The sequence below is a fragment of the Haemaphysalis longicornis genome, unplaced genomic scaffold, assembly GCF_048455015.1.
Source record: "Haemaphysalis longicornis isolate Haplotype H1 unplaced genomic scaffold, Haemaphysalis longicornis Haplotype H1 scaffold_8, whole genome shotgun sequence".
NCBI classification, from domain to species: Eukaryota; Metazoa; Arthropoda; class Arachnida; order Ixodida; family Ixodidae; genus Haemaphysalis; species Haemaphysalis longicornis.
The window spans coordinates 109,269,440-109,287,311 of record NW_027526445.1 but is presented as its reverse complement, the minus strand read 5'-3'; the positions used below and the strand labels follow the sequence as shown (position 1 = coordinate 109,287,311).

The window sequence follows — 17,872 nt, the reverse complement described above, 5'->3', positions numbered from 1 at the left end:
TTGCACTTTATTTAAACGTGATGATAGGCTCATCTCCGCACCCGCACTAACCTAACGGATACCTAATCGGCCTTATTTACGAGAACAATGCGTAGAACTGATCTAAGGAACCACTGTTCTGATAAAAATATGTCGAAGTTAAAAGAAATGCTAGAATTTCTTGAGCTCGAACCGAGAGACGGAGAATATTTTGCTGAAAGATAAAAGAGACAATGAGCGGTAGGGAGCGCTGCGACATTTAGAGGCCTCGGTTCAAGCTCCTGCTGACGGCTTCCCGACAAAAATCAATAACGTCACGTTGCTCCTATTCTCTTCTGGGTGAGGTCAGTCACTTTCTAGTGCATTGTTTTCAAATTTCTAAGCGTTATAAGCCGCGACGCTGCCCACAAGGCCACAGAGCCCGAAGAGCGAGCCCATTTTAGCGGTTTACCAAAAAATGGCGGGAGTGTTCAAAGTCAACCGCTATAGGAGGCGCTAGGTGTAACAGGAAGCGCCCGGCCTGCACTGATCACTTGTCAACTGGATTTGGTGTGATAAAGGGCGGAAAGTTGAAAACCAAAGTCCCCCTACATACCTTGGAGGTGGACTTTGGTTGGCTCGTACACTGCAGTGCTAATCAAACAATCGACTCATTCAGGATGTTTGGCATGACATTTCAACACGAGCGTCGGCAGGATTTTCTCTTGAGGGAGGCGAACCCGCTACTTGCGGGGAGAGAAAAAGAGGATGGGGGCAATCTGGATGCTCTGGCTGGGGGGGGGGGGGGGGGGGGGGGTTGGGTACAAGTGCCCTTTTTTCACCCCACCCCCCCCCCCCCTCTGCTGACGCCCATGATTGTCAAGCGTAACCGGTACACCAGGGGTGCTTGATAGTGTAAGCGCACCAAACAGGTTTGCATTCCAGTGGGTTGCCGCACCGTCGCAATCTGAGTAAACCCAGCACACGTAGGCGCTGTGTCAACCAAGGGTAAACAATTTGCTCTTTATCGCGTGCCCGCTTCGTGAAGCTGGTATGTGTGACACGCACACCTAACGCACACATAAAAGCAGTATGGTACCCCACTGCAGTCACGAGAGATTCTTCAATGACTACACGTGCTTTTAAAAAAATTAAAGCCAGTTGCCCGCCTATGAAATCCGCTGAAACAGGGGAGCCGACTTACGCGCGCTGGCGTCCACCTCTTGCAGAGGCGGGGTCGCTCACAACGCTATACTCGCCGCGGTATGTACGTACACGAAGCTACAACAATCAGCGCAGTTCTGAAGATTGGGTACTGTTCGAATATTTAATACTGACTTTCTGGAACAACATACTTGACAGAAACATTCAAAATAACATGACGACACACCGCCTTCAGCAATGTTTTACAAAAGCGCAAATGTTTCAGGTTGGTCACCTGCAATGACAATACCACCAAAAGTAATCAAAAGCTAGCCCCTTATTTAAAGCGAACCTTCTGACACAGATACGTGCATGCCTCTGGGTATTGGCACCGACTGCCAACTTCAATAAGTGGTTAGTCGCCAGCAATGATTGCCGCCATGCGAGATGTGTTCCTTGTGGCAGCCGAATGATACTCGACAGAAATGCACTTCAGTTGCGCGAAACTTTGCCGGAACCTAGCAAAACATCAATGACTACAAAAGTCATGTTGTGAACAGATCCACCTGTGCAGTTGTCAGAGCTACTTTTTTTTCGCTTAATTATAGATCAAACTCACCATTGCTCTCGGGACATAAAACTCAGATGGGCGACCTTATCAAACTAGGCTCAAGTATTGTGCTTGCAGAGAAAAAAATACAGCAATATTGCTCAAACTACACCTCCGTTAATTTGTCACAAATGAAAATACAAGCTAAATCTTACAAACGTGGCCCAAAAAGATAAACCGTGCCACTCTCAGAACTCTGGAGGACAATATTTCCTTTTTCGCTTCATTATCGTGGCGATTTCTCCTGGCACATCCAAGAAGGTGGAGAGATGGATTCGTTACTAATAAGGAGGCTCAGAATGGCGAACGCGTCATCTTTGTCGAGAACGTCCCACGTTCCTGCAATCGTGATGAACTCCTCAGGTGTCAGCGCCAGGAACCTCAGCTTGGCCAAAAACGGAGCCATGATTGTCTTGAGGTCTTGTTTCTCGTCCGTGGTTGCTCTCTTCTGGCATGCATCTTGTGCCCAGCGGTGGACAGCATACACTACGCAGATCTCTGGCACTTCCGTCACCTGCAAAGATGTGCTCGCAGTCGGTGCAAACCTCGGTGATTTACACACCCAAGAAACCTATATATGAAAATAAATCCTCGTATATAGCGACGCAATGTTTCAGACCTAAAGGGGCCATGCAAACAGAACACAAGTTTGGGTCATTCGAAAGATCGCCTCGTTAGAATCATACTGACACCACTTTTAACGCTCACTTCGCTCAAATAAGCTATATAATTAAGAAAAAAGAGAATGGCCTTGCGACCGAGTAGCTCATTACACGCAGCAGAACCTATGATGTCATATGCCCGGCTGTGCGATTGGCTGAGGCCGGCAAAAGCAGAGCTTATAAGCTTGCCGAACGAGCTATTTGCGCTTTGATGTAATGCATATTCATTTTACGGCAGTAAGAATTGTGGGGTAAATAATGAAAGTTACGAAAATACACGTAAATATTAGAAGTACCGATGCGCACTGCTATAGGCACTGGGCGCACTATGCCAGTTATAGCTGCGCAGCAGTCCGGCGGAATTCTCTTACACGACACTGGCCGATTGGCGTAAGCGACGTTGCCTTACGTGACCCTGTTTGTCAAGCATACCCCATGTTTCACGAAACGATTACTCTCTACCGTAACAAAAACCAAGACAGGTGAAAATATGTTCAAAAGAAAAGCAACGGCGGACAACGGTCGGCGGCTCTGTATGGCAGCGCCATGTGGGAGGACTGACGGTAAGCAAGGCTGCAGAGCCTAATGACGCACTGGAAGTTCGTTTGAATACCCGCCCTCATGACTTCATGGCAGACGTCCCGAAAACCCACGATTTGGCGGGAGAATCAAAACTTTAACCTAAATTGTTTAATTCCTCGTTGAATACGACATTGTTTGTAGCCGGACACACGCTGGGGTAACTATAAAACACGAAATCTTTCGAATAAAGCAAACTTCTCTTTTGTTTGCATGGGCCCCTTAAGGGGCCCCTAAAGACAAATGCAAGTTCGGTTCATTAAAAAAAGACTGCTTTTCCTGATAGCAATGAGGGAGATTTTCTCGCAAACTTCGAACCAAACTTCGCAAACTTTAGTATCGAAACTTCGATACTAAAAAACCCATGAAGCAGTGGCGATGCCCCAGCCACTTTCCGGCGACTTCCCTAGGACGTCAAAGAATATTGTTTGGGCACTGGGCAGCCGCTGACCTAAGCCTCCTCCAAGAAACAAGACTGGGACGTGCGCGAGGGCAAGTAGAGCGCGACCACATAATGTGGCTGCAATTAATGATAAATATGTTGACGCCACCGCCGAGAATCGGGTTGAAACGCGGCAGACGATGCCCGCTGGTGTTTTTTTTTTTTTACTGCGAGATGCGGGCGGAAAGTGTAGGCGCAGGCACAGTGGCGATGGTCATGGCGGTCTTCAGTGTTGCCAAGCGAAAAAATCGCCCGCAAAAGTTTCAGTGAATACAGTCGAACCTCGTTATAACGTAGTGTCGGGACACTAATTTAGTTCATTATACCAGATATTCGTTGTAACAGTAGAGTTAAAATAGGCTCAAACCAATCGGCAATCTGGCTGCCACAAAAATCGTTGATACAAACACGAAATATTTTAGGCTTCGAAACCACTATAAACGTAACCTTTATATCAAGGTAAATGAACAGAACACGAAACGTGATATCATAACAGAACAAAGTTCATTTGACCGAAGATTCCTGCGTTCTTGCTTATTTTTGAGAAAGGGTGTGATCTTCGCCTGGTGGCTATTCACAGCACTGAGCAGGATGAAATTTTTCAGTGTCCGCGATCAAAAGGGCTTTTTCAACTTCTTCAGTTTGGCACGCGGGGAGTTTTTCCAAGTAGCTTCTCGGCCTACTGGCCAATATTTCTTCGTTATATCCGATATCACGTACGGCTCTTGCGGTTTGAGTTTCGTCCTAACAGAATACGTGTCATTGAAAGGAAGCGTGACCAACCAAAGTTCGTATTTATTTCACTATAGCCGGTAATTCGCTATACCAGTGTTCGTAATTACGAGATTCGACTTTACCACTAATACGGCTACGGTTTCATGTATGTAGCGTGCCCTAGACACAAAACTTTCTTCGGAATGACCGCCGTCCGCGCCCGAGATGTATATAATTTGCTCGAAGCTAGCTTTCGCTAAATTCTGTGCCATCTTTAAGTCGTGTGCTAAAAATCCTCGCCGATCAGCCTCCCTAACCTAGGGGAATTGCTTGTATTTTTTTCGTTCTTACTTTATGGTTAGAAAAATATGGGCCGCTCACTTCACTGCAAATGCCTTCTGCCGCCTCTGCTATGTGAATGCCTCTCTTGCTTTGGCTACAGAAAGTTCCCTTTCAAGTATTTCTTCATCTTTTCGCCAGATGGCTGAATCAATGAACATAGACAGACAGACAGACAGACACACAGACAGACAGACAGACAGACAGACAGACAGACAGACAGACGGACGGATGGACGGATGGACGGACGGATGGACAGACAAGCGGGCCAAAATTTTGGGGGTTAAATATTCCCAGAAAGACAAGTCTGTAACAACAAGGCTCGATGTACACGTTTTCAGCGCGGATCTAAGCTATGATCCTGATCAGTTACCTTTTCGAGGACGTAGTGCACGGTCTGCTCAAGGCAGTTCGCAAAAGCTTCAGAGTTAAGCACTTCCAGAGATTGTTTCTTCAGCATCAAGTCGACGACAGAGTCGACGCGTAGAGCTCCGCCCTGGACAGAATCATCGATCAGGAAGCATACGTTTTCCGCGGAGACGTGAATATTGATGTACAAGGAGCACGCCAGCTCGAGTTCAGGCACCTTGTACTTTCGAGCAGCACTTCTCGTGTACACTGCTTCTTCAATGCTCTTCACCTTGACTTTTGCAAGATACAGATACCTGCAAAAAAAAATCAAGAAAATTTAACTTAATGTAGTAAATGCTAACACTAGCACTCCTTTATTCAAGACGCTATATTTTCTAGCAAGGCTAGCTTACTACCTAGGAACAAATTTCACCGTGGAATCAACGCTTTCACGTCACAGATGGCATGAAGCTTCGTAGTATATATGTTTCGCCGGGTATATTCTTGGTTCCGAAGAACTCGCTAGATACCCTCGCTTCAAATTTAGTTGCCGTTATCTATACTACACGCCCACCATGTCGAAGAACACAACTTCGACATACAGCAAAGTTAAGTGAGTGTTCAGACAATCTGGGAAACTTTTTGCTGCAAAAAGGGGAAAATGTTTCAGTGAGGATAAGATTTACGAAAGATGGATTAATTTCTTTTAAGATCTGGAGATTCCATCTCCCATTCCGCTTCCCCAATTATTTTTAAAGCGAAGCTCTCTATGCCTCACTGATGGCGTTGACGTTCAAGTAAAACACACTGCAGGAAGACCAACCGCACACGATCAGTTTCACAAAGGCTACATCAACTACACACCACATAATGTAACAATAGGATGCTTTTGCACACCTAAAAGACCTCTCGTAATGCGCGAAATATAGCTCGGCAGTACACACTGTTACCGATAATGATGATAACAGACATTTGGATTTGGCCTTTGGTTGTGTGGGGTTGGACGTTGGCTTTGCACTTTGGCACAGTACTTTTGCTTTGGACTTCGGCAATTTAGATTTTGAACTTAGGCAGAGTGGATTTTGGACTGTGGGTCTGACTCAGGGTGCATGGGCAAAATCTTCGCGTTTTAACTATCTTTTTTTTTAAAAGGGACACTGAAGTGATTTGTAAACATGGCGGATTAGTAGTGCAAATTGCAGTGTGAAGTCTATAGGCCATGTTTCGTCCACTCTCACTGCGTTTACACGACTTTGTTCAGTAGAAAAATAAATTCGGAAATGCTGTCCTTCTGTCTGCATCCTCCCTGCCGATTTCCCATGACGTTTCGTATTACGTCAAAAAAAAGATGGCTTGGCTTGACTGCGCTACTGCACGACTAGCCGATGCCCCGACAGAATCAGACGGCCCAGCGTTTAGTCGAGTGGCGGCCGGCGGGTCGTCGAAATTCGCTCGCTCAGTTGAAACTAAGCCACGGCACGTTTGCGCCGCAAAGAATATTCCTTTAGTTAGTTAGTTTGTAGACTGCATCAAGCTCTAAGTACAAGTCGCTCCACACAAGCGCACATATGACGTTTCGCTGACTGGTACGCTTGAAAAATCTAAAGCAAACTGAAGACAGAAAAAGTGTCAGCGAAGTTAATATAGGTACTGAGGAGTTAAAGTCAACCGAAACTTTTATCGCACAGCGTAAAACCAAGGTTCCGGAAGCACTTTTCGCGCTGGGTGACCTAGCACAGCGGTCAGATGCAAAACCACACATCTGTGCACGGTTTTCCGCCTGGTGAATTCAGTCGCTTATTTGTGAAAATTTGGGGTACGCTTATTCCTTCACGAGCGCTATTCAAGACATGTGTGTCATAGCAGCTCAAAATGCTAAACCTGAATAAAAATGTAAACTGGCTATACATTATATACTCCCTATTTACGCCCCTGGCTTGTAGTCGAGTGTTCTGAAGCACTAGGTACAATGTTTCGCAATTCACAAGTTCGAATCCACGATAGCCCATGTCTTTTTAAGTTGATTTATTTGTGTTTGGGTAATGTTTTTTTTTTTACATGAATTCGCTATTTTCGCGCAGTAACGTTCATTGCTCCACAAGAGAGTTCGCAGAACGCGTGCAGACTTCCAATGACGCACTGGATAGTTCTCGATGACGTGGTGTTGCCATAAGCACCGACTGCTTGCGGACACAGTCCTGAATCAGCCGACTCTTGGCCTGGTGTAAACAGGCCTTTTACGATACAGGCACGAGCCAGGCAAGCTGCAAATTGATGGCGGAAAGGCGCATCGCATTTCAGCGTATGCGGTGACGCGGAGGGCGTTCATCCACTGCGCACGCCTCGGATAGCGATTGTTACGATTCCCACCCATGCTGGTAGGCTTATCTGACGCATTTTACAGCCGACAAAATGGCAGAAGCGCGGTATGCCGATTACTGATAAATCGAGAATGCCCAGCCAACAATAACGTCGGATACCAAGCATGTTGTTTCACAGAACCGAAACCGAAACTCGTTTGAATCGCCTAATTACGTAGCACCTTGTATGGGCTTCACTGCTACCATGCGCGGTCTGTTGCAGCCGCACCAATTAAGTGTGGCTGCAGCAGACCGCGCATGGTAGTTTTCCTTCTTTCGGACTTTATGAAATAAATACTATGTTATCGACCGGACAAACGATAAAAATGTGCTTCTTTGAGCAAGTCTAAGGTGCCCACGCAAATGAAGGTTGCCGCAATATTTTTACATTTATAGATCAGGCAGCAGCCATGCATGACCGATGAGTTCCGACGTGATGCTGCTAGCATTCTTCAGGCTGCCCGACAAACTCGCGTTGACGAGGTGCCCTCAAGCCGGCCACTTCCCTCCCTCCGTCCTCATCGGTTTGAGGACTGTGGGAAACCGGTTAGGTATATCTAGAGTATACCTGTAGGGCGGATACCAAATAACCAAAGCGTTAGGCAAACGCGTCACGGAGAATGCATGTAACTTTCTAAGAATGTGAAGGCAAAAACCTAAAAAAAAGTTGAGGGCATGGGTTTTCCCGTGCCATGAAAAAAGTGGGGGAAGAAACATGGCGTCAAGGTCGTATTCTCCGCCCCCAACAAGGCCTACGGCATGTGTTGTCAAATGAACAGATGCGCGAAGAGGCCAGTTTGCGACAAAAAAGCACTGTGCAGGATACGCAGATTCCAGCAAAAATGTGGTCTACGCAATTCCCCCGAGGGGCCGGTCCGTCTACATCGGACAAACCGGCCGTTCCCCGAATGACAGGGCCCGAGAGCATGCTGCTTCGCTCCAAGTAACCCATTCCGGCCACCTTGCTACCCACTTTATAGACTGCCACTGTGACGCCTACTTGCATGAAATCGCAGTTATCGGAAGGAAGAGAAGCAGGATCGGACGAGAAATAGTCGAAGCATTGGCAATAGACAAAGCTGGAGATAGCTGCGTCAGTGTGCCGTCTGTGTCCCTATCACGAACCGAAAAAGAGTTTCTGCGCAGCGATCTCCGCTAACCATATCACTGGCCGGCCTGAACAAATTTTATATTTTTCGTATTTTTGTGTGTATATATCTGTGTTTCCTTCAGTAAAATTTCAGTTGATAGTCAGAAGGGTGTCGTGTATCTCCCTCTTCCTTTGTGTTCGTTTTATTCAAGCTGATTCGCATCGAAGATGTACCAACTAGCATAGACCAGAGCCATTCCCAAAACTCACTTCATAAGCCCATAGAATCCGTCCGGGTGAAGGTCCGTGATAACCACAGTGCCATTTTGCGCCTCTTTCCCATAAAACATGGCGGCAAATTGCTCATTTCGCATGGCCAAGAACTGCTTGTGAGCCTTGAAGGTCTTCGATAGCGGAAATGCGTCCGGTTTCACGGCAAACTCCACGTCCGCGTACAGGCCGGTCGCCAGGAACCTCTTGAAGTTGAGCTGCGAGATGAAACATCCGCCACACAGATGAAAGTACATAAACTTTTGGCGGGTATTTCCATACAAAAACTTCTCACATGACTCTCATATATAAATGCATTTGTCGGCACTAAACAATTCCATCTCTTGTACTAGTCACGGGACATAGCGGTGGGCAATACCCCACAGCGCCATTACAAAGGACCACCGACGACGACGACGAAAAAGGTGCTGACGTGCGCTATTCCGGTGGTTTCTGGTGACACTACATATGTCTATGCGGACGATATTGCGTTTTTTGCATCAGCACCTGACATTCAAGCACTTTACGCAGTAATGCAGTCATATCTGAACATCGTTGCCTCCTGGTTGGACAGTATTTGTCTCTCTGAATGTCAACAAATGTTCCTCATCGGTTTTTCCGATCTCAACCCCTGTTAACATTACTCTCAGTTACCGACAGTGCATAATTCCTCAGGTTCCTTCTTTAAAGTATCTTAAGATAATATAAACCAATGAGCTTGACTGGACCCCACATATAGCCCTCATAGAGGCCAAAGGTACACGTGCTGTTGGGATGTTGAGACGTCTCTGTCTTAGAAGGGTATGGGGAGAGGGACCCTCCTTATAATATACAGAATGTACGTTCGCCCCATTTTAGAGCTTGGGTGTGTGCTATTTGCTGGGTTCGCAGCGTATAAGCTACATCGTCTGGTTCTTCTGGAACGCCTGGCTCTTCGCTGCTGCTTAGGATTACCTAAGAATGCAGCTAATGCAGTAGTTTACTTGGAAGCGCGCGTTCCTGCTCTGCTTAATAGGTTTCGGATACTTACTGTGGAAACTTTTCTGAGAGCTTATAGCTCTGGGGTGAACAGGGAGCAGTTTATCTTTAATGCTGAACCAGCTGCGTTTCTGGTGCACCAAAGGCCCATATCCTTATGTCCACAAAGCACTTTGCTACAGAGCTTCCTTTCTCCACTGGGTGTAGCAATAAATCAGGTTATTCCATATCTTGACAGGAGTTCTCTTTCTATTAATTTCCGGAACATTTTCCCCAAAAATGCTAAACTGTTACCAGCCCGACTGCTCAATCTTCTCCACGATTATTTGGCCTCCATGCAGCCAGGTGCTATAATGTATACTGATGCCGCTCAACGAGAAGAGAAATCCGGTATAAGTATATTTTCCCTTTCCCTTAACTGAACCTTTTCAGTTCGTCTGGATGATTTTGTCCCCATACTCTACGCGGAATTTCTGGCAATTGTCCTGGCACTACGAAAGCTGGATGCATCAATTACATCTCCAATCATAATTTCAGATTCTTTCTGTATGTTTAGCCCTTTCTTCCCCTAAAGGTACTCCTCTTCTGCGGACGTTTCAGTCACTCCTGCCACCTCACCTCACTGAAATTAACCTTCTTTGGGTTACTGATCATGCGGGGATCACATTCAACGAGACCGCCGACTCTCTAGCAAGGATCGCACTTTCTGATCCTGTAGTAGAAGTTGTTGAGCCGACACCTTTAATTACCGCTGCTAGGTACCGTTGGATGCTGAAACTCCAAGGACAGCAAGAATCAGTTTTATTGTCATTAAGCGATTTTAATCATCTTAAATTCTCATAGAAACCTGAAATGTGCCCTTCGCGCAACTTAGAGGTGATTATTACAGCCCTACGTTGTCGAGTACCCCAGTTAAATCGGTACTTACACAGGTCTCGTCTGGAGCCAACATCTCTGTGCAGCTATTGTAACGAAGACGAGTCTGTGGAACACTACCTTTTGATATGTCGACGTTTTTCACGTCTCAGACGTCAGACCCTGGAGGTGCCGCTTTGCAGTTTGGGGGTATCCCAAACAGTGCCGGCTCTACTATCATTCAGGGCTTCCGAAATGGGGTTTTGCCAGCGGAATGTATGCTCTGCCCTCCTGCGCTTCATTGAAAATCCCGATAGATTCTCTTTATGATTGCGATCAGTCACCCTCGCCTTGATTTTCCAGTTTTTGTTGTTTTCTGTCGTTTATGGAACCAAAACTCTTTCCAGCCGGTCTAAATTATCTTTTCTAAGCGTCTCGTAATTAGATAAGAATTCCATTTATTTTAACCCTTCCCTGTTCATTGGCCGATCCCCTCATTGGGTATGTGCCATATCTAAAGGCGCAACAGCAACAACAACCCTGCGCTTGTTATCTGATCGCCGCCTTGTAAATAACGTAAGAGTTCGCCTTCTTCATCGCTCGTCTTATCTGCTCGGCCGCCACGTTACGTTTGGTATAGGTGTTGGTTATTGCCCACCGCTATGTCCCGTGACCATATACAACAAGGCGCTGATTTACATGATGGCCACAGCTCCGCGCGTTAGAACATAATTCGTGCCTCGTTAGGGACCCTTATGAGAGCTAACTGTGTAATCGGAACTTGATAAGTTCTTACGGCGAACCTTCTTATGGCTAGGTTCAATGGTGTACTCACGGGCGCAAGCAAAAACTCTAGAGGCTCCACGTGCATTGTCGGCAAAACTGAATGCCACTCACTCACACTCACTCAAAAAAATATATTTATCCTAACGCTCGCACTCGCACTCGCACTCGCCACTCCGCCCTCACCACGTGCACTCATTTGCACTCACGCTCGCCACTCCAATTTACTACTCACACTCACTCGCGCTCATGCTGGCCACTCGCCCCACCACTCGCCCCCACCGTGAACGTGAGTGAGTTTCTCGCACTCACTAGCACTCACTAGCGAGTTTCTCGCACTCACTAGCGCTCACGCTCACCCCTCCACCCTCACCACTCGCACTCACTCCCGCTCAAGCTCTCCACTTCTCCGCACCACTCGCACTCACTCGCGCTCATGCTCACCCCTCCGCCCCACCACTCGCACTCACGCTCGCCCCTCGGGCCTCACTACTCGCACTCACTCCCATTCACGCTCACCACTCGTCGTCACCATTCGCACTCACTCGCCCTCACGCTCGCCACTCCGCCCTCACGCTCGCAACTCCGCCCTCACCACTCGCACTCACTCCCGCTCACGCTCGCCACTCGTCGTCACAACTCGCACTCACGCTTACGCGCACCACTCATCCCCACCACTCACACTCGCTCGCGCTCAAGCTCACCACTCGCACTCATCCGCACTCACGCTCACCGCTTGCACTCGCCGCTTACACTCCCTCGCACTCGCACTCCCCACTTGCAATGACCACTCACACTCACTCGCAATCACCACTCGCTTCCTCCACTCACGCGCACGTAAAATATTTTCGCGCATGAAATACTGATTTGAGCTAAAATTTACCTTTCTCGGGAATGGGGTCTCCCTTTTTCTTAAGTATGTATTCGGTTATTATAAGCACATGTCTTGATATGTCACTTTCAAAGCGGTAATCGTCGCTGGACTCTTTTACGAAATGAACAAATTCTCGCAAATTTGCCTGAAGCCATCCATAACTTTTTGTTATTGTCTATGCTATTTCGCTCAGATTCTACAAAAGAAAAGAAACACTAAAAATTTTGACAGCGGTGGCAAACATAAAAGAAATAGTCCAGTTCGGAAGAAAAACTTAGAAAAGCTGTTGCCATATGTCAAAATACTGGCTAGCACGCGCAAATATTCCTAGCTTGAAGCGCGATATCCGCGCTTCGAGATAGGACCTCCAAACGGTTTATTTCAAGAGTAATCCCAGGCGAAAAGGGCGCATAGCGAGAGTGTACTGCAAAACACTGCCACGAAAAGATTGCAAACGGCAAGCAAGGTGGAGGAAGGCTCGCTTGGCCTTGAGCGCTTGGCAGAGGCAAGGTGAGAGAGAGAGGCGGCGCCGCGTGGTCGCTCCAAATCGGCGCCGCCTGACTTTAGCGCGGGCGTCCTCATGAAGACGAGTTGCACCCGCCTCCCTTCCCGTCCCCCTCCCTGAACGGCGCCAGCCTGCCGCAGAGCAAAACCGCAGCTTGATCCTAAACTACACCGTCATAAGCCCGCACCGGGCACCGAGACAAGTTCACGTCGAACGTTTATACGAAGTAACGGGGAGAATAAGTCATCGGGCACACACATGCACACGTACGCACACGCACGCACGCACGCTCGCACGCACACAAGCGCACGCATGCACACGCACGCACGCACAGAAGCACGAACACGCACGCAACACACACGAACACATACACGCGCACACGCACACAAACGCACATGCACGCACACACACACCAACACACTTGAACACCCGCGCGCACGCACAAAGATACGAACTCGCACGCACGCAGACGCATTCACGTGAACACGCACACGCACGCACGCACGCACGCACTCATTCACTCACTCACCCACTCACAAATTACGCTATCCGACTGCAGAGAACGCTTACTATTCATCACACCACTCACGGGTCACAGCACCCCTACGCCATCGGCACGCGGACGACGATCTACATACGGGGCACAAAATATGAGGAACTCGAATCAGCGCAGCAAGCATGTTGGGGACTACAGTGTTTGGGCTGACCACAACGCTAAATACGAAAATAAAGCAGCAGAAGCAATTTCGCCTTCATAACTAGCTGGTTGGTGACCGTGAACGGCCAGAATGAAAAAAGCCATTTGGGGGAGCCCAGGTCCCAATTTCAACTCGGCCAGGCAAATTTACAAGCGTAATGGTAAATAACCGTCGATGACAACAGAGCAGCGTGAACAGCGAGTATCTCACCTTTCGCGATCTGAAGATATGAAATATATATTTCACAAAATGCGCGCAACATTAACGATTCGAACTCCGCGATTCGGTAAGGCGAATGAGGAGTCAGACATATTTCACAAAATGCACGCCACAGTAACGATTCGAAGTCCGCGATTCGGCAAGGCGAACGAGGAGTCAGAAATAACGTACGATTCTTGTGAATCTGCACGAACGGATACAGAAACTTGAGAGGGAAACAGGGAACTAAACGAAGGGGTTCAGTCGGCGAGTCATCATGACAAATACTATGTGAGGTGATGCTAAGGCGAGCTTACTTAGTTTGCTTGCGAAAGGTACGCAAGCCAACTAAGTACAGATCCCCTCTTGGCTGACGTTATCAAATGCTTTCTGCATATCAAGCACCAGAATGTAATCCTGGAGTTGTTTTCGAGATGTAAAAGAAGATTACAATACTGTTTAAAAGAAGAGCAGAGAGGGGAATATTGCCTGGGATAGCTACCACCTGTAAAAAAAGTATTTCGACCCTGCCCTCATCGCAGTGCGAGCATTAAACGAAGAGTATAAAACATAGATATGTTAGATTCTTTGGTAAGAACACGTCACCACCCAGTCAAAAATGAGATACCATTAACAATCATCGTCATAATCATCATCGCCAGGCAGTTCGTTGGCGATCTAGCTCTGATACAGTCATGTATCGTTAATATGGACACCTGCGTTCCCCAGAAAAATCGTCCATAATGTGAGTTGTCCATAGTAATGAACCATGCAAGGTCAAAACCACAAATATTGTGAAACACATGCTGAATGCGTCTGACTTTTGAAGTGGCATATTTCTTTTTTAGCTGAGCAGCGAGCTCGGTCCACTCCATTGCCTCCACCGAACTGACCAGGGAAGCGTACAGCTTTGCCTTTTATGCGCACCGAATATTGGCACGAACTATTATCGCCCTCTTATCTTGTCCTGAGCCTCAGGACAAGATACGCGCTGGGGCCTCTGGGGTTCACAGTCATTTTTTTCTATTTTTGCTTTGTGGACCCATGTCCATAATAACGAGACAAAAATGGCTCTATTTGCCCGTTTCGTCCCCAAAATATCTGTTCATAGTCCGGACTGCGGGTTTCTTTATTAACGCGGCAGAACTGCATGGCGAGAGACGGGTCGCCGAAAATTTCGTCCACATTGCGGCGTGCCCATATTATTAACGGGGTTCACATTAATGAGACATGACTCTATATGCATACAGGGCAGTATTCTTCCCTCCGTAGTAGCGTAACAGTGAAGTAGAATGTTAGTAGCGTGAACTAAAATATGTAGGGTCTAGGCAAGCAACAGGCCCCGTCCCGGGGGCTGTACCGTTGGGCGAAGTTCGTCGGCGAAATTCGCTCCAGGTGAGCCGCGCTTTAAAACACGGCCCAAACGCGTACCTCAAACATTCCGGTATACTGACTGAGGAAGGTCGGCTGCTGGGGCACAAACTCGTAACCTGTGGACCTGCGGTAAACAAAGAAATTCGCAGAATTATCACACCCATTCGCGGTTGTTCGATGACACACCACTGCCGCTTGGACGCAGTCACCTCACAGCTCTAGAAATGTGAGCGATTGGTGTGATAAGACGTGCTAATTAATTTCTAGAAGCCGATACACAAGTTCATCAGATCAAATGAGAAAGACCTTATTGTTGCCACGGATCAGACATTCTTCGGGTCGCCGTCGGCGCCCTTTCGGGGGTGGCGGGATTCACATGGGTCCCCGCCGCGTCTTCGCCCCCCTGGCTAGCCAGACCTTGATCAAAGGGTCTGTGCTGAGCATTGCGGCCTCGAACTGCTTATCATTCGTAATTTGGAATAATATGGTATGTTTCTTAAGAATTTTGTTGGTGTTTCTTTTTGTAAGGCCAAACCATTTGCGATAGGCTTACATATAGATGGCATAGACGACAGTAGTACAGTGTAACTGAGAGTAGCGGAGTGATAGGAAAGTCATCATCATCATCATCAGCCTATCTATGCCCACTGCAGGGCAAAGACCTGTCCCATTATTCTCCAATTACCTCGGTCCTGTGCCAACTGTGCCCAATTTATCCCCGCAAAGTTCTTGATCTCATCTGCCCATCTAACTTTCTACCGCCCCCTGCAACGCTTACCTTCTCTAGGGATCCACTCTGTTACCCTTAATGACCAGCGGTTATCTTGCCTTCGCATTACATGCCCTGCCCGCGGCCATTTCTTTTTCTTAATCTCTACTAATATGTCTTTAACACGTGTTTGTTCCTGACCCACTCCGCTCTTTTCTGTCCCTTAATGTTACACCTATCATTTTCCGCTCCATTGTACGCTGAGTCGTTCTCAATTTAAGTTGAACCCTCTTAGTGAGCCTCCAGCAGGTTTCTGCCCCGTAGGTGAGTACCGGTAAGATGCAGCTGTCATACACTTTCTTCTTCAGCGACAATGGTAGGCTGCTATTCATTATCTGAGAATGTCCGCCATATGCACCTTACTCCATTCTTATCCTTCTAATTATCTCTGCCTCATGGTTGGGATCTGGGGTCACAACTTGGCCTAAGTAGATATATTCGCTTACCACTTCCACTGCCTCGCCACCTATCTAAAACCGCTGTGCTGTCCCGAGGTTATTGATCATTACTTAGTTTTCTGCATATTAATTTTCAGGCCCACGGTTCTACTCTGTTCGTCCAGTGCGGAAAGCATGCTTTGCAATTCGTCCCCCGAGTTACTTAGCAAGGCAACGTCATCAGCAAATCTGAGGTTACTGAGGTATTCTCCATTAACCCTTACTCCCACCTGTTCCCAATCCAACGTTCTGAATACTTCTTGTAAACATGCTGTAAATAACATTGGATTGGAAAGTAGAAGTGAGTAAAGTGGTTGTTTGGAGATGACAGCGAGGGAGGGGGCGGTGAAAAGAGACGCAAACTCTCGACATTCGGCAGTGATCGAGCACCGATCGGCAGGATGTGAAGCGGTCCTGATGGACTGGACACCTAGATGACCGTTCTTTAGATACATACATACATACATACATACATACATACATATATACATACATACATACATACATACATACATACATACATACATACATACATACATACATAGTATCATACATACATGCATACATACTTACATACATACATACATACATGCATGCATGCATGCATACATACATACATACATACATACATACATACATACATACATACATACATACTGTGGCCATCGATCTGTACTATGTGCTAGTGCCCACTTCAAGGAGACATGGACAAGTGATCTTGTATTGTAGCCAATTCACCGTGTACTTCATCTGCTTCTCACGGCCATTATCATCATGTCGTACCTCTCCTATTCTTCATACCCATCCTCATCATCATTCCTGGTGCTGGAGTTCTTTATTCTGGTCGGAATAAACGCGCTGTGCCGTCTACGTCTGAGACGTCGCTCCTGTGCGATGGCTGCCCTTGACGTAGCCCTCAATACATTATATATATATATATATATATATATATATATATATATATATATATATTAGGGATCATAGTAATCGCTTCCTAAAACGTAAGCTATGACTGAACAAGCATGATTATGGAAGTGACCATGCCGCTTATGTCAGTTGGATATAGTGTTGTGTCAGACGATCCCAACGCGCCCAAACGGCTGTGTTAGGAAGTGTGCGCCGGCAAAGTGGCGCACTAACTTCTTCGATGTTTACGTGTTCGTTCGTAACTTTAATTCTTCACCCAACAATTCTTACTGTTATGAAAGATCGTGCCCTGAATTTAAGTGCAAATAGCTCGTTAGGCAAGCTTGTAAGCCCTGCCTACTTTGCGTTTGCTTTTGCCGGCCTTAGCCAATCACACAGCCGGGCATATGCCATCATAGGTTCTGTTGCGGGAAATAAACTAGTGCGTCGCATGGCCATTCCCTTTTTTTCCTTATTATATAGCTTATTCGAGCGAAGTTTACGTTAAAAGTGGTGTCAGTACGATTGTAACGAGGCAATTTTTCGAATGAACCAAACTTGTGTTTTGTCTGTGTGGCCGCTTTAAGCTTTTAGTTCCGCCGAGAAGCGTTACCAGAAAACTTAGCCCGGCCGAGCACACGTGAGCGTACGCCTCGTGAGAAGCTCCCGGCGTCGCCAGCTCGACCTTCGAGAACACTGTGCCCAGCGTGTGTGGCGTGACCTCTGGCGTGCTCTTCTCCCCGCCAGTCCACGTTCGTCCCCGCTTGAAGTGGGGAGCACAGAACAGCTCGCGCTCAGACGCCGAGTTCGCGAAGCTGGTTGTCGCCGATTCTAGCGCATGCTAACGCCGTCCACTTTGTGAGAGATGTGAAAGCCTGCAGACAAAACGACCTTGCCTTGCAGTCATGGAGAAGACTTGCAGGGGCAAGTCCGGAAATCCATGTCAGGTGCAACAGCCGGGTCTCCGACGAAGGGAG

At 47.3% G+C, this 17,872-nt stretch overlaps 1 protein-coding gene across 1 annotated transcript; it reads right to left on the bottom strand.

The window, feature by feature from the left end:
* Positions 1 to 1,242: 1,242 nt before the first annotated feature.
* LOC144149324 (BTB/POZ domain-containing protein 6-B-like) lies at positions 1,243 to 14,904 on the bottom strand. The gene is made up of 4 exons (XM_077680886.1): positions 14,841 to 14,904; positions 8,519 to 8,736; positions 4,821 to 5,112; positions 1,243 to 2,225 (listed from the first exon to the last, which is right to left on the bottom strand). Exons 1-4 carry the CDS (start codon positions 14,847 to 14,849, stop codon positions 1,938 to 1,940), a joined length of 807 nt encoding a protein of 268 aa, XP_077537012.1. The 5' UTR covers positions 14,850 to 14,904; the 3' UTR covers positions 1,243 to 1,937.
* Between the last annotated feature and the right edge of the window lie 2,968 nt (positions 14,905 to 17,872).

Excerpts from the sequence above, each read along its gene's own strand:
- LOC144149324 (XM_077680886.1), bottom strand. Across the intron at positions 5,113-8,518 it reads GGATTCTATGGGCTTATGAA|GTATCTGTATCTTGCAAAAG; the intron begins GTGAGTTTTGGG and ends TTTTTTTTGCAG. Across the intron at positions 2,226-4,820 it reads TGCACTACGTCCTCGAAAAG|GTGACGGAAGTGCCAGAGAT; the intron begins GTAACTGATCAG and ends ACATCTTTGCAG.